The 14,103-nt window shown below is 36.8% G+C and overlaps 1 protein-coding gene across 4 annotated transcripts in view; it reads left to right on the top strand.

Annotated features, from left to right (window-relative positions):
* Window positions 1–560: 560 nt before the first annotated feature.
* The window catches only part of LOC107709416 (glycosyltransferase-like domain-containing protein 1), a 41,167-nt gene continuing 27,624 nt past the window's right edge, over window positions 561–14,103 (top strand). Inside the window, exons 1-3 of one of the 4 annotated variants that reach the window (XM_016513873.1) lie at window positions 561–621; window positions 7,288–7,486; window positions 13,202–13,369. In XM_016513873.1, the coding sequence (XP_016369359.1) occupies window positions 7,308–7,486; window positions 13,202–13,369 (347 nt within the window). In that variant the 5' untranslated portion in view covers window positions 561–621; window positions 7,288–7,307. Of the gene's footprint in view, window positions 622–5,699; window positions 7,487–13,201; window positions 13,370–14,103 lie in introns of those variants that run through there. The other 3 variants (XM_016513874.1, XM_016513875.1, XM_016513872.1) reach the window with 3 other exon arrangements.

The following is a 14,103-nucleotide window of genomic DNA, read 5'->3' as shown; positions in this document are numbered from 1 at the left end:
GGATGGGAAGGGGGGGGGGGGGGGGGGGCATTATAATATGCTGGCATAAATAACTGTATAACCTATATATATACTGTAGTATTAACACCACTCTCATGAATAAATCAATCATTAAATAATAAAAAAAAACTAAAAGGTTTTTACACTGTTTGAAGGATGAATAAATAAGCTTTATAAATAATTGAAGATGATAAGGAAATGCCACAACTGTCTGTCAAAATCATTTATGGTCATAGCTGGCCCAAGCCGATCAGCTGGACTACCAGCTGGTGGGTCAGAGATCAACCTTTTAGACCTTGATCAAGCTGGTTAGAGTTAGTAGACCACCTTGGACCACAAACCAGCTGCCATGTTCCAAAACCCAGCGTTTTCCAGTATAACCTTAAATTTATTTTGACAAAATTCTAAATTTGTTGCAATAAACAAAATATTTTTTTATATTATAAATTATTAATACATAGTGAATAATAAAAAAAAACTGTCCCACGTCTGCTCAGTTCACACTACGAAGTGTAAGAATGAGCACATGATGCCTGCAAACGACTTCACGGTACCGCGCTGGAGAGCGTCCTTACGCATAGTGACGTAATGACGTAAACACGCGCCGTCTTTCAGGAAGAGGTAAAACTGAATTAAACACGCTAATGTATGTTGGTTTCTGCCTGCTTAACTGGCTTAAAACCTAGCTACCGAGTGCTTATCTATCGATCAACTAACGGCAAACATGAGTATATGCAGTTGTGCAGTCATCGATATGTTTTTTAGCGTCTCTTGTCTTCTAAACAAAAGTTAAAGTGAATTGGTTCTCATTGCCGTGTCTGTGATGTGAATTAACGTTAAGAAAAAGAACTAAACTAAAAAAAATAGAAAACTAAAGAGTAGTCGTTTGTATGAATGCAGCGTTATAGCCCTTCATACAATGGCCCAAATTGTATTTGAACACAGTGTTTTATGTGTTTGCGTTAAGTAATATCATATCAAACCAAGTGGAATTTTTAAAGATAGCATAATCACCCTTTTCAATCAAAGTATTTCACACAAATAAGTTAGATTGGATTTGAAATGATTAAACAATTCAAATATAGTATATACTTTCTGGTTGTTGAACATTATTGGAACATGTGCAGTTATTGTGATGAATTACACCTATGGTTACTCTGCTAGGACACTTGAGAAGAACTGACTTCATACAAAAAATTAGAAATTACCTCCATTTGGTTAAGTAATTTTATTTGCAAAAATATTTAGAAAAGTGAATTTATGTATGTATTTAACTGATCCATTGTATTACATTTTATTATTGCACTGAAATTAATACATTTTAAAATGTGGCTTTAGCTCCTTTGTGCTTTTTGTATGTTTGCTGAATAACAATTAACAATCAAACAAATAATTTTTAAACAGCAGTCAGATTTTTAGCTGAAGTAAGAAATGCATTAAAAAGATTTCCAGAATTATTATATTATTAATATGTGGTCAAAGAAATGTTAACACTACTAGACAAATGCAGTGCATGCAGATAAGTGAGACAAATGAGAGTTAACACAACATCTAATGCATTCAAATATTCCAGTAGTGCTTTTATTTATTTGGACTCAACAATATTTTACTGAATATCACAGCCTTTGCTCAAATGCTGCAATATGATGCAGAGTAGTTGCTTCAGATCTTAATTCACATGGTTTCAGCTGGACCAGCTGTGTTTTGCTTGAAATGAGTCAGAGAGAGGAAATGAAGAATGTAACCTTGAAATGTCACAATGCTGGTCTTGAGATTTTTGTAACCCGTTTATGCATTGTGTTTGATCCCTACTGTCGTATTGATGAGAGAAAAGGTATATAAATGTACTTTTAAACATCTCTTTTAAACTTTTAAACATTTTACTTTCCCTGTGCCGTAATTTTGGCCAAAAATATGGCAAAAAGACAAAAATAGGCAGCAATTTGTGCCTTTATTTTAGTGCACTTATTTTGATCTGTTTACCTGTTTGATAGGTCTGTTGTGCTTAATTCAGTGACTAAGTAAGAGATATTCAAGTCCTTTCTGTTTGGTATGGAATTATGTGTTACCGTATATGACCCATACATGGAGGAGAACCTGTGTGCTGCATTACACTTTAAGCAGGAAGCATATCTTACCCACGTATGGAAATACATAGACATGGAAAGCTAATTTAAAATGTGGGTATTTTTGGTAAGATAATAACTCATTCCAGTAATCTGTATAGATGAGTATTTGAGGTAGAAATTGTAATTCTCGATAATGACAAAAGAAAAATTCAGCATTGGGATATTTTCCAAATGCAGTTCATGTAGCTAATACCCTTTGGAAATAATGTCATCCACATATCCAGTTATATTGTTGCCTGTTTGAGGTATCTCCGAAACCAAATTTTCCATTTATTTCACTTTAAAATAATTTATTTTCATTTAGGCTACATTTTTGGTTGTCTTGATAGTTTAAACAAAGCTCTTTTGAACTTCATTTGATCCACTTCATGCCTCCAATGTCTGTGATAGAGGCCATATTCTGCCATCTTATTAAATCTCTAACAGTAATGGACACAATTTTCTTCTACTAGACACTTGAAATTAGCCCTTTATGAAATCTGGAGGAAATTTTCTTTCAAATGACCTGTTCAGGAATCAAGCCGTTTAGCTTTTGTCTTATTGTGTCAAGCCTGGTCTAATTCAGAATGCTGTATTCTGTCACCTAATTGTCACCCATAAATGATAAAGAATCAGGTTAAACTCTTCAATTCATGGCACATGATTACCGTGCCCGGCGTTTGGCTCGCTTCATCTCCGTCAGCCGAGTGTGCAGTGATTAGCATGTAAGCGCTAGCATGTAATTACAGAGCAGCTTCCTTTCCTTTAATGATTACCGTTAACACAAAGCCTCTGACGAGGTGAATGAGGACACGGCTCACTCTATTAAAAGACAGAACAGACACTTGGATGGTCTGAACATTTAATTCGTTTAAAATGTGAACTTCCTCTCGCTTCTCTAACGTGAGATCAAAGGCGTTTATGAATAGTACTTTGTGCCCTCGGTGCGTGTGGTGAACCTTCTGAAAGTGGCAGTGTCAGTCTGAGCACCTCGAATTAAAAGGTTTCAGGAACAAATGACATTTGTTCAATTTGAATTTGAACAATGACATGATCATTTTACAAGGCTTAATAGTGTTTTAGTTGATTGGGATGCCACTCAGTTCAGCAGAGACTGTCTGGAGGTTGAAGAATGTGTGTTGGCAACGTTCATTAGACCAGTTTGTTAAACAATATCATTGCAGAAAAGCTTTTTTGACAGTTATTTCATGCAGCTTGAACCGATGAAATTGTATCACTCATATTCACTAGCAATTAGAAGGAAATGGAAGTTAGGTGGGATATTTTTTTTGTTGTTGTTGTTGTTAATTAGCCTTTTCTTGTATTTTACCTCATTCTGTTTGTTTTTAACAACTGTTAGGGCATATAATGTAAAGGTTTTCACGTCTTAGGCAGAGTAGAATCACAGCCATGGTATTTACAAGCCACAGTATTTGTTTGTGAAATATGAAATCATCTGATCTCTTGGATTGCAGCACACAAACATTAACTGCACTTTGGCAAATGCAAGCCATGGAGACGGCCCAGCGTCTGAATTTATGAGCACAGTGAACTTTGAAAGAGCTCCACAGTTTGCCCACTCATTCGTGACCCAGACTTTATGTGATGGCACTAATATTTTTCCCTCTGTGTGTAGGTTTCGCTTTTTTTAATTTGAGCAGGCAAAATGTTGTGGAAACAGCGTGTTAATACGGTGTCTACTTGATCTCTTATTGTGCACTTCATTACAAAACATGCCTACCAACTCTCATCTGTCGTGACTTGACTCATTTGACTTTCAATAAGAGCATCTCAGTGCGGTACATGGGTCAATAAGACATATGAGTGTTTGCGATAAAGAAAAGGAAACATCTCTAAACGCAGGTTCTTAGAAATGTGTTAGCATTCACTTTCCTTGAATATGTGTGTGCATCTTATAATAATTATATTAATATGATTTTTAGTACTTAGTAAACAACATATTTTTTTCTCTGTATTATAATTTCAGGACAGTTGAATCACCGATTTTTGACTTTGTGCATGAAATCAATTTACTTTTAATTTAGAAATTAAAAAACATGCTTGCAACAGAAGAGGTTTATTCAAGTCATTCTATGCATGATTTTTATTATTTTTTTAAACAAATTGACCAGTTTTTTTAAATAGTCCAGTTTATTTTGTTGGTATTTTACTTTGGATACAATTCAGATGCAGCACGGTCAGACTCGACCTCATGTTGTTTCCTTGTATCGCTCGAATCTAATTTCAAGTGATCAGCCGTGGCTTTGGTCTGCTGTGTGGGAGTACATAATCAGATGTTTCATTCTGGCTGAATTAGCACCCAGAAAGACCACGTCACTTTAAGGCCTCCTCCTGCCCTGTCAGAGTCCATCGCGGGTGATGACGCAAACACACACACATTCACACACGCATACACACTCAAGACATCCACAGTTGGCTAGAGGCTGTTAAAATGAGGTGTTGAGAGTTGGCTTACACGCTCCAATGTGCCATGTTTCTGGGTGCTTGTCACTGGGCAGTGCCATGCTATCCGCCCCCCTGTACTGGCACTTATTGGTGCCATTGGTAGAGTCACTTTTACTGATGGGTTTAATCGTCAGGATTGGTACTTGATATGACGTCCTCGTGCACTGCCCCTGCGGATGTATCAGCTGCATCCCAGGTTTTTTTTTTTGTACTCTGAGGCTGCGTCTCTCTAAAACTGCCTCTTCCCCACTATTTCAAGAGCCAAAGGAAATCCTGTATTTCATCTGGAATAATGCAGATTAGATAACGGCTTGTCTCTTCAGGGGGAAAGTATGTTTTTCTATGAGAAAGGAGGAAGGAATATCTATGGTTATTTCTCTGGGTAACCAAATGGGGAGATGTTGTGCCAGGCCTGTTTGTTAACCCTATAAAGCCTATTGTATCATATTTCATCTGCTAATTTCTAAGTCCTCTATATTATAAATGTGACCAAAACTTTGCTGAGAAACCTGTTGTACACAATCTTCAACATGCCTTATGTTGTCTGATTGATAATTTATATTTTTTAGCAAGTAAAAGGCCTTTTTTTTCTAATTCAAAAAACCTACAGTGACAACTGATATTAATATGCACTTTATGTAGTCTGCACATACTATTATAAAAAACTATCAGAAAGCTATCAGAATTTAATCTTACTTTTTGATCATAGAAATATCAGCAACTGTACCAAATTGAATACTTTTGCTCCGTTTGGGCTTTTTTTTCTATGTTATACTGTATGAGCAAAAAAAGTCTGATGTATCAAATATGATACTCAACAAACCAAAAAAAAAAAAAGGCAAACTTTTACAATATTTTGTATAAAGGTTCAATAAAAAATATATGAAAAAAAAAAAAATATAATATACACATATATTATAGGCTACTGACTACGTTTTCATATGTCAGCCTTTACAGGTTTAATTTGTCTTCAGTGTTAGTAAAGATTAATTTTATCAGGCTTTTTATGTATTTATATGAGTAATATGCAATACAAATAGTTCAATTTTATAGTATGCCAATTTATTCTCTTATTTTTTATTTTTTATTTTTATATGGTCATGACTTGGCAAAAGGTTACCGACCGTGTAAATGTAATTTTTCATTCTGCCTTCAAAGGTATTTTGTGTAAATCAGTAGAAATTGAATCCCCCACTCTTCTGTTATGGTGTTGTTATATGGTATCCCATTGATTGAAAGGAGTTAACTCTTACACAGGCGAGCCTTTTGAATGCAGTTGAGCAATGACTCAGCATCCATCGATAGTCATGATGGTGCTGCTTTTAGTCGTGAGGTCGGGCACTGCGGGGTTTCCCTTTCGCATGAACTGTGTGGGGGTCTGAATGAGGCAACATTAACCCCTCACTTTCCACTCCATCTTGAGGTCGAATGCTTTTCACGCCCTACCTGTGTAAAATGGAGGCACTGAGGTATAAAGGGTAGAGGTAAATCACTGTGTGAGAAAATCCCACTCAGTACATCCGAGCGATTGGAAAACCCCAGCCTTTCAGGTTAGACGCTTAAACCTACTTAAGTTGTTACATTTCCAGTTCTCTGTTGCAAAGTTTTGATTCGTTTTCACAGTTCTGCTTGCTATGAAGTGCTGTGCTCAGCAGTGTTTATCACATGGCTGTTTACATGGAAAAAAAAAAGCATGGTCAATGGCCGCCACAAGATACCTCTAAAATTCGTAGAAACAAATTATTGTCATTTTGAAGTGTCTCGAGTGTCATTTGACAGCATCAGCTTGTCGTCTGTTTAATTTATTCAGTGTTCGGCAAGCTACTTTGAAAATTTGGAATTTAGCTACAAGCTAACTACATAAAGGTATTTTATATAGCTGTTTGAAAAGTAGTTAGCTACTACAAGTTGTTAACTACATTCAAGCTATGCATAACTGCAAACTTATGCATAACAGACATTGCAATATATTTACACAAATTAGCTGTATTTATCTGCCACATAAACAGCAAGGGGTTTCTGAAAGAATGACTCGCTCGCTTAAAAACAAAACGCCTTGATTTATACAACAGTTGCAAACATAGTGATAGCAGCCTTTAACTAAATATTACGCCATTGAAAACAAGACCTAAAATGTTGGGTAGGAACGTTGAATATTGTTGTTTTTTTTCCTGTGTCCGAAAGATCCAATTCTCTAAAAACATCCCATTGCCACTTGAGGACGAGCTTTTGATAGCATTAATTAATTCTGCAGTACATCTATGTACACGATTCAATACATTTTGTGTCACTACATGTTGCTTGCTGGACAGTGTGGTTTGTCGTCTTATTGAAGAAGTGAATTAAATTAGTAACGTCGCTTGTAGTTAATTTCTGCCCGACTCTTTAGTTGTCAAAACAACAATCGAATTGAGAGGTAAATCTCCAAACGATCAGCTGAAGTATTTTTTTTGTTTGTTTTTTGCTGCCTAACTCATTATGCACTCCAGCTATGACTTAACTGTGACACATATATGATGAAATTCTATGTGATTCGGAAAGTACTGTATGTTTGTGAATTTTGCCAGTGCGATTATTATTAACACCCTCTCCACTATGTGGTTAATAATCATAGGTTATTACGGTCTCCTTTTTTAATGTGAGTCATTGAAATGTGATTTTTTTTTTTTTTTTTTACTCTACAGTAATAGCGTGCATTCACACTAAATTTCAGGTTTGGTTGGGCCTGTATCCATGAGTGTGCTCTTGCTGGAGGCGTTCTATGGTGGCTCCCACAAACAGCTGGTTGATCTTCTCAAGGAAAGTGTTGAAGACTGTGTAAGCTTCACTCTGCCTGCAAAGAAATGGCACTGGAGGGCCAGAACTTCTGCTCTGTACTTCATGCAAGCAGTTCCAGCAAGTTCCTCGTACAGGTCAGATAAACATATATACTGACATTTGCTTTACACATAAACATGTATTAATTTCATTGCATTAGATAAACAATTATGGCCATTTACCACAATTTTAGACATTTGCATGACCTTAAATGTTGTCAGGTTAAGTATAATTGGTGATTAACTCACTTACTCAGTTCTATTGTACCTCTTACGTCAAACATTTGTCATCCCCCCAGTCCCATACTTTAAAGCCACATAGCTGTGGTTTCCGCATTACTGCAGATCATGGCTGAGGATAGTGTTGCTATACAGCTCTGGTGTATAACCAAACTTGCAGAAGCAAGACCTTTCCGAATTTTAAATCCTGTTCAGATCTAATACATTTCTGCATTTCTTGTACAACCTTCTCAAAAAATTATGGAGCATACTGTGTTTTGTGTGTGTGTGTGTGTGTGTGTGTGTGTGTTTTTATAGCTTAGCGATTCTCTGAGAAATGTAATCAGGATAAGAATGTTTGGGGTTATATTATTTTATATATCTTTTTATTTAAAAAATATAGCCTCTAACACTAGTATTCTCTATTCTTTTTCTATTCTATCTACTTGTTTTCTTTGTATTTAAAAAAATGATCCTCTAACATTAACATTCTCAATTCTTTTTCTATTCTTTCGACTCTTCTTTCTTTATAAAAAAGAGACCCTCTAACGCTAATGTTCTCTATTCTTTTCTATTCTATCTACTTGTTTTCTTTTTATTTATTATAAAAAAAAAAATTTAAAAAACCTTGCTACATTTACTGCATTAGGCTAACTGAAACTTATCACAGCACTTACATATTGCTCTTGTTTGTTTTGATTCTTTCTATTTTCCTCATTTGTAAGTCTGCAAATTGCCTATAATATATATATATATATATATATATTTATAAAAATGACCCCGTTCAAAAGTTTACATACCCTTGAATCTAGGGCTGTGCAAAAAAAATCGAATGCGATTTTCATGCTCATCTTGTCAGTAAAGCAAAATCGCATTCATAATCGGCAATGAATCGCCTGCGATTTTGAACGCGATTTTGAGTAGCTTGTCAGTGAACTACGGCTCTGTGTAGTAAATGCCACTCCATTGAAAAAGCGCGTGCTGGAGATTATTGGCGCCAATATTAAGCATTTTTATGATTATCGGTATCGGTCATTTTTCAAAAAGGACTCATATGCAACTATTACAGAAGGTTCAAAGGCTCACTGATGCTCTGATGAATAGTTACATGTTTCTCAGAAGACAAAAAAGTTAAATTTACCCTGATCTTCAAATTCAAAAAGTTCTTAATGCATGGTTTTTCCTTCTGGAGCATCAGTGAGCATTTAAACCACCTGTAATAGTTGCATATGGGTCCCTCAGTTGTCCTCAGTGTGAAAAAATGGATCTCAAAATCATAGAGTCACTTTTGGAAAAGGTTCAAATATGCAGAAGATGCTGGAAAACCAAAGAATGTGCAGGAGCTGGGGGATTTTTCTGAAGAACAGCAGGCAGTTGAACTGCTCAGGACCAATGCAGGATTCATGAACAACTATCACAAAACAGAAAAACAGTCGTGGATCATCCAGGAAAAGACACAAAGTATTAAGGTCCAAGGGTATGTAAACTTTTGAACGGGGTCACTTTTATAAATTCAGTTATAATTTTTTCTTGTGGAGTATATATAAACATTTGTAATGTGAAATAGCTTATTCAGGACAGTACTAAATAAAAAATAACATGCAATTTTCATGAACTCTTTTATTTTGTTAAAATTATTAACATATTTGCATATTCTGCAAAGGGTATGTAAACGTATGAGCACAACTGTATATATATATATATATATATATATATATATAATTTTTACTAACCAATGATAATTTTCTAGTTGCTGCTGCTGGTGTTTGTTATGGATTTGGAGCATTTTGCTTGCTTTCTGAAATTTATCTAGCTATTCTCATCTTTTTTTAAATGTCTACAAAACATCACGGAAGCTTTGTGTAATAACAACTGTGCAATGTGGTTTGACATTTTTACACCCAATACTAGGATATTCTTAAAAGTTAAAATCGAAGTTTGTCAAGGTGTTACCGGTATATGTGGGTACACAGTTTGATCAGTCTCTACCTCTAGATTAAATAGCTGATACAAGATGAACACCAACGCTGAGCTAGATGAAAGTAGTGTAATCATAGCTGCCTGTATTATCTTCATCATAAGAACATGAGTAACACTTTATAATAAGGTTTAATTTGTTCTCCTTAGTTCTCATCAGATATGAACTAACAATGAACAACAGTTTTTTTTTTTATTAATCAGCATTTATTAATCTAAATTAGTTAACTTATAAATATACTATTTATACTATAACTAATATACTGATTACAAACTCATGTTCGTTTAAAATACAGCAACTGTTAATTTATACAACTTAAAATGTGAAAATGTATTAGTATATGTGGAAATGAACATTAATCTGAAATAATAAATGCTGCTAAATTATTGTTAAAGGTGCTGTATGTAGGATTGACACCGAGTGGTTGAACTAGGTATTGCAGTCCTAATTCAAAATATTGGTGAGGGTTTTTTTTCACCCGGCCCCTCCTCCTCAGACTTGACGTACACGCAGGTTGCCAGATTGACGACACCAACAGGAACGAGCGCACTTGGCAATGAATGAAATGAAATAGGCTGCGTTTTCCGCCAACTGGCAACCCGGGGTGCCGAAATACAATTGGGTAAACTGGCAGTGGGCGGGTTTCACAAACCAAAACAGAGACCCAAATTCCGGCCCGGAACGCAAATTTTCAAAGGAGAATAACTGATTGTAGCATTGTTTTTCTGATAAACAATGTTTCTTAAAGGTGCAATAGGTGATTGTCTTCAGAAACATTTTTTGTTATGCTGGTTGAAAGTCTCTTCACATCCCGATAGCAATCATTAAGTTAAGTGGTCTAAATGTATTTGTCTGTATTTATATATTCTGTGGAAGGTGTAGGATCAAGAAATGTTCGTCTAATCAAAACGTTCGGTCCGAGCGTTTTAATATGCTGTCCTACCTGCCTGTCAACATATGTATTAGCATACCTCTGCGCACCCAGTTCGCGCAGACAGGATACTCATCAGCGCGTTCACGCACGCTGTGCAGACAGAGCGAGGATGGCAGGCAAACATCAACAAGCCGATCTTCCTTCCTGGTATTGTAGTACTTTCAAAGATTTCTCACCAGTGAATGACACATGATGTAGCCCAGCGGTTAATCCAGTCCTCGCGCCAGCTCGTCAGAAGTGAGCTACGTGCATGAACTGTGTTCCGATCGATATGATCCCTACACAGAGTTCATTGCTCCCTACTCCCTGAGCAGGGGAAATCCGTTGAAGTTTACTTCACTTCGGAACATGGGCTGGAATTGGGAACCTGATGTAGCCTATTGTAGTAATGTTGTCTCTGGTCTGTGAGTGTAAATGCGTTCAGGGGGCGTGGCTTTGGACGGCGATTGCAGGAAGGGTGGGACATTCGCTTTCAGTGCTATCAGGCTAAAGTTAGCATTTTCCAAGATCTCCTATTGTACCTTTAAGTATCGGCAAACATATTATGGTATTTTTATGCTTTAGTAGAATCAAAAACTTATATACAGCACCTTTAATTGTTAGGTCATGATACCTAACACATTAGCTAATGCTGACAAATCAAATCTTGTTATTCCCAGAATCAGAATATTTTCATTTCACAATTATATTTTCAAATTAGAATAAGGGTGCCTCCACACATAGTGCACTCCACAGAGAGATTATACACTTGTTTCCTTATATTGCTTAGTGGTACTCGGTGAAGTGTTGGTTCAAATAAAGTTTCTAAAACTGCATAAACAAGGACACAAACACGTTTAGAGACTAGGATCCGATTGGGGACTTTCTTGCTTCCTTTTAAGGGACGGAGAAACCGCAAGTGGGTGGGGGAAGCCCTGAGCATTCCTTCAGCTGCAATCTCATCTCGCTGCACTCGAAGTTAAGCAAAAGTCAGAACAGGCGTTTCATTCCTAAAGTCAGGTATCAAATATGCACAGTCACACCCTTCACGTGTCAATGACCTGGACGCACTTTCAAAACCTGTATCAACTGTCGGGTCATCTGCAGCTTGCCCTTATGAGACGGTCAAAAAATGTGAAAATATGTGAATGTGGTCCGTTTCAGTGAATAGAGATGGGCGAAATAGTTCATCTCCTACTTCATTCATGCTTGCAAAACATACAGTAATAATGAAAAGGTACTAAGCCAAGAGCAATGCTTGCTTCTCCAGATCGGCACCTTTGATGATGCAGTTACAAACCTGACTCAGCACAGAGCAGCTTGCCCACCCACTGTGTCTCTTATCTTACAGGTTCTCACAGAGCCAAAATGTCTGGTTTGGTTACGGTTAATAGTTTGCACTGGAAAAAGCCAGTGGGCGACAGTTGCTGTTACGTCACAGTTTAATGAGAGCCAACAATGACTCCTGTGAATGATTGTTAACACCTTGGATGAAGATTATATCTATCAAGTGCATTAAATCGAGATTATACTTTTTTTAAGCGCTTTCCGTTGAAATAGATGAGCCAGATTTAGTTTTGGCATTTGGTGGGCCCTGAAATTGCTCATTAAGGTTTATGCAACGATACTGTTTACCGTCTGCCTGCTTGCTTCAGCAACCACATCAACTGGACTGACCTAAAAAGATGCATCAGACTCGAGTGTCTGTCCTCACCTCCGGTTCAAAGGGAGCCGAAGTAAACCTTCCTGTTTCATTAGTATTGGACGCACTCCACTTTACAATTTCAAGCAGGAAAGCAAGACTAAAAATAGTAACTTCTATCATCTGGTTTGATTTCAGAGTTGTGTGTGAGTGAGGATTTGGGAGGTGCTGTTTTGCGCTCGTCTTGATGGAGTTGAGGAATAGAGACGTAATCCTGCCGCACAGTTACGGGGGCACGGAATGGTAGAAGTTGCCCCTTCACTCTGATCTTAAAGCAGTGTGATTGGTTTTCCGTATAGTTAAGATTAAGAATTGGTTAGGGGGAGCTGGTTGTAGATTAGCATAAAAGGGACACTTCTGACAGCGACAGAGTCACGGTCGCGAGGCCGCGGGCTCCCCACATCAAAGAGACTGGCGAGCTGGCTGCAGGGTTAGACTGACAGGAGATGGGGGCTTAGAAGAGGGGACTGGGTTCATTTAGGGAGACCAGAACTGAACTTCAAAGCCCTTGTCCCATGGCTCTTAGCACATACAAGGGCAAAATCTTCAATGGTCTCCTACTCAACCTCAATAATGTTTTTCTCTGCATGGAATGTGCAGAGATTTTTGTGTCCTCTTGTGTTTCAAATGATGTATTTTTTCGTTTGCAGATCTAGGATTTCATATTTTACTCTAAAGTCATTTGAGACCTTCGTTGCAGGCATCCTCAGCTATAGCTGCAGTTTTTATGCATTTTGCATTACAAAAGCACAACTTTTTCGTTGTTAGTTATATGTAGTATATATACAACTGTTCAAAAGTTTGGGGCCAGTATGATTTTTGTTTTGAAAGAAATGCATATGTTTATGAATTATCAAGAACACACTAAATTCATCAAATGACAGTAAAAGTGTCACTGTGTGACTAAAGACTGGAGTAATGGCTGATTAAAATTGCCGTTGCAGCCAGCAAGCTAATAGTTCCTTCTTTTATCTGTTTTTTCCTTTCTTTGTCTCGCAGGGTTTTGTTTACCAGCTCCGTACTCAATCTTGCTGAACTTGTAGCCCTGCGGTCTGATCTCGCCCGTCTAAAGAAGGTCCTCTACTTCCATGAGAACCAGCTGGTCTATCCAGTTCGCAAGAGCCAAGAAAGAGACTTCCAATATGGCTACAACCAGATCCTCTCATGGTAACAACTGATGAACTTTACAGAAGTACTTAGAAGAAAAACATATCTTAGGGTTTAGGGTTGTGCCGATAGACGATAGTATCGTGTATCGATGATAGTCAGCGATATCGACGATAGCAGATGTCTTTGTCGATAGTCATGACGATATTAGGCTCATTCTCTTATAAATGTATTAAATTATTATTATTATTATTATTAGGCAGCCTATTATAATTTGGCTGTTATTACCAAATTGCCCCGCTATTTCACTTCAGCACCGCATTTCACACGCACAAATGAGGATTAGAGCCTGTAGCCAGTGAAGGAGTTTCCATCCACAAACACAGATGTACATCGTCTGCTGATATAAGGTATTTCATTGCACTTTAACAAGTATATATGTAGTATATATACAACTGTTCAAAAGTTTGGGGCCAGTATGATTTTTGTTTTGAAAGAAATGCATATGTTTATGAATTATCAAGAACACACTAAATTCATCAAATGACAGTAAAAGTGTCACTGTGTGACTAAAGACTGGAGTAATGGCTGATTAAAATTGAGCTTTGCCATCACAGGAATAAATTGCATTTTAAAATATATTAAAACTATATTAAAACTAAAATTGTAATAATGTTTCAGAACGTTACTGATTTTATTGTATATATATATATATATACCTGCTGTAAAGTGTGAAATAAACACACACATACACACACACACACACACACACACACACACATATATATATATAT

The sequence above is a fragment of the Sinocyclocheilus rhinocerous genome, unplaced genomic scaffold, assembly GCF_001515625.1.
Source record: "Sinocyclocheilus rhinocerous isolate Xijiao unplaced genomic scaffold, SAMN03320098_v1.1 scaffold416, whole genome shotgun sequence".
Classification (NCBI taxonomy): Eukaryota; Metazoa; Chordata; class Actinopteri; order Cypriniformes; family Cyprinidae; genus Sinocyclocheilus; species Sinocyclocheilus rhinocerous.
Note: the sequence above shows the minus strand (reverse complement) of the source record. Positions and strands in the feature narration are given on the sequence as shown.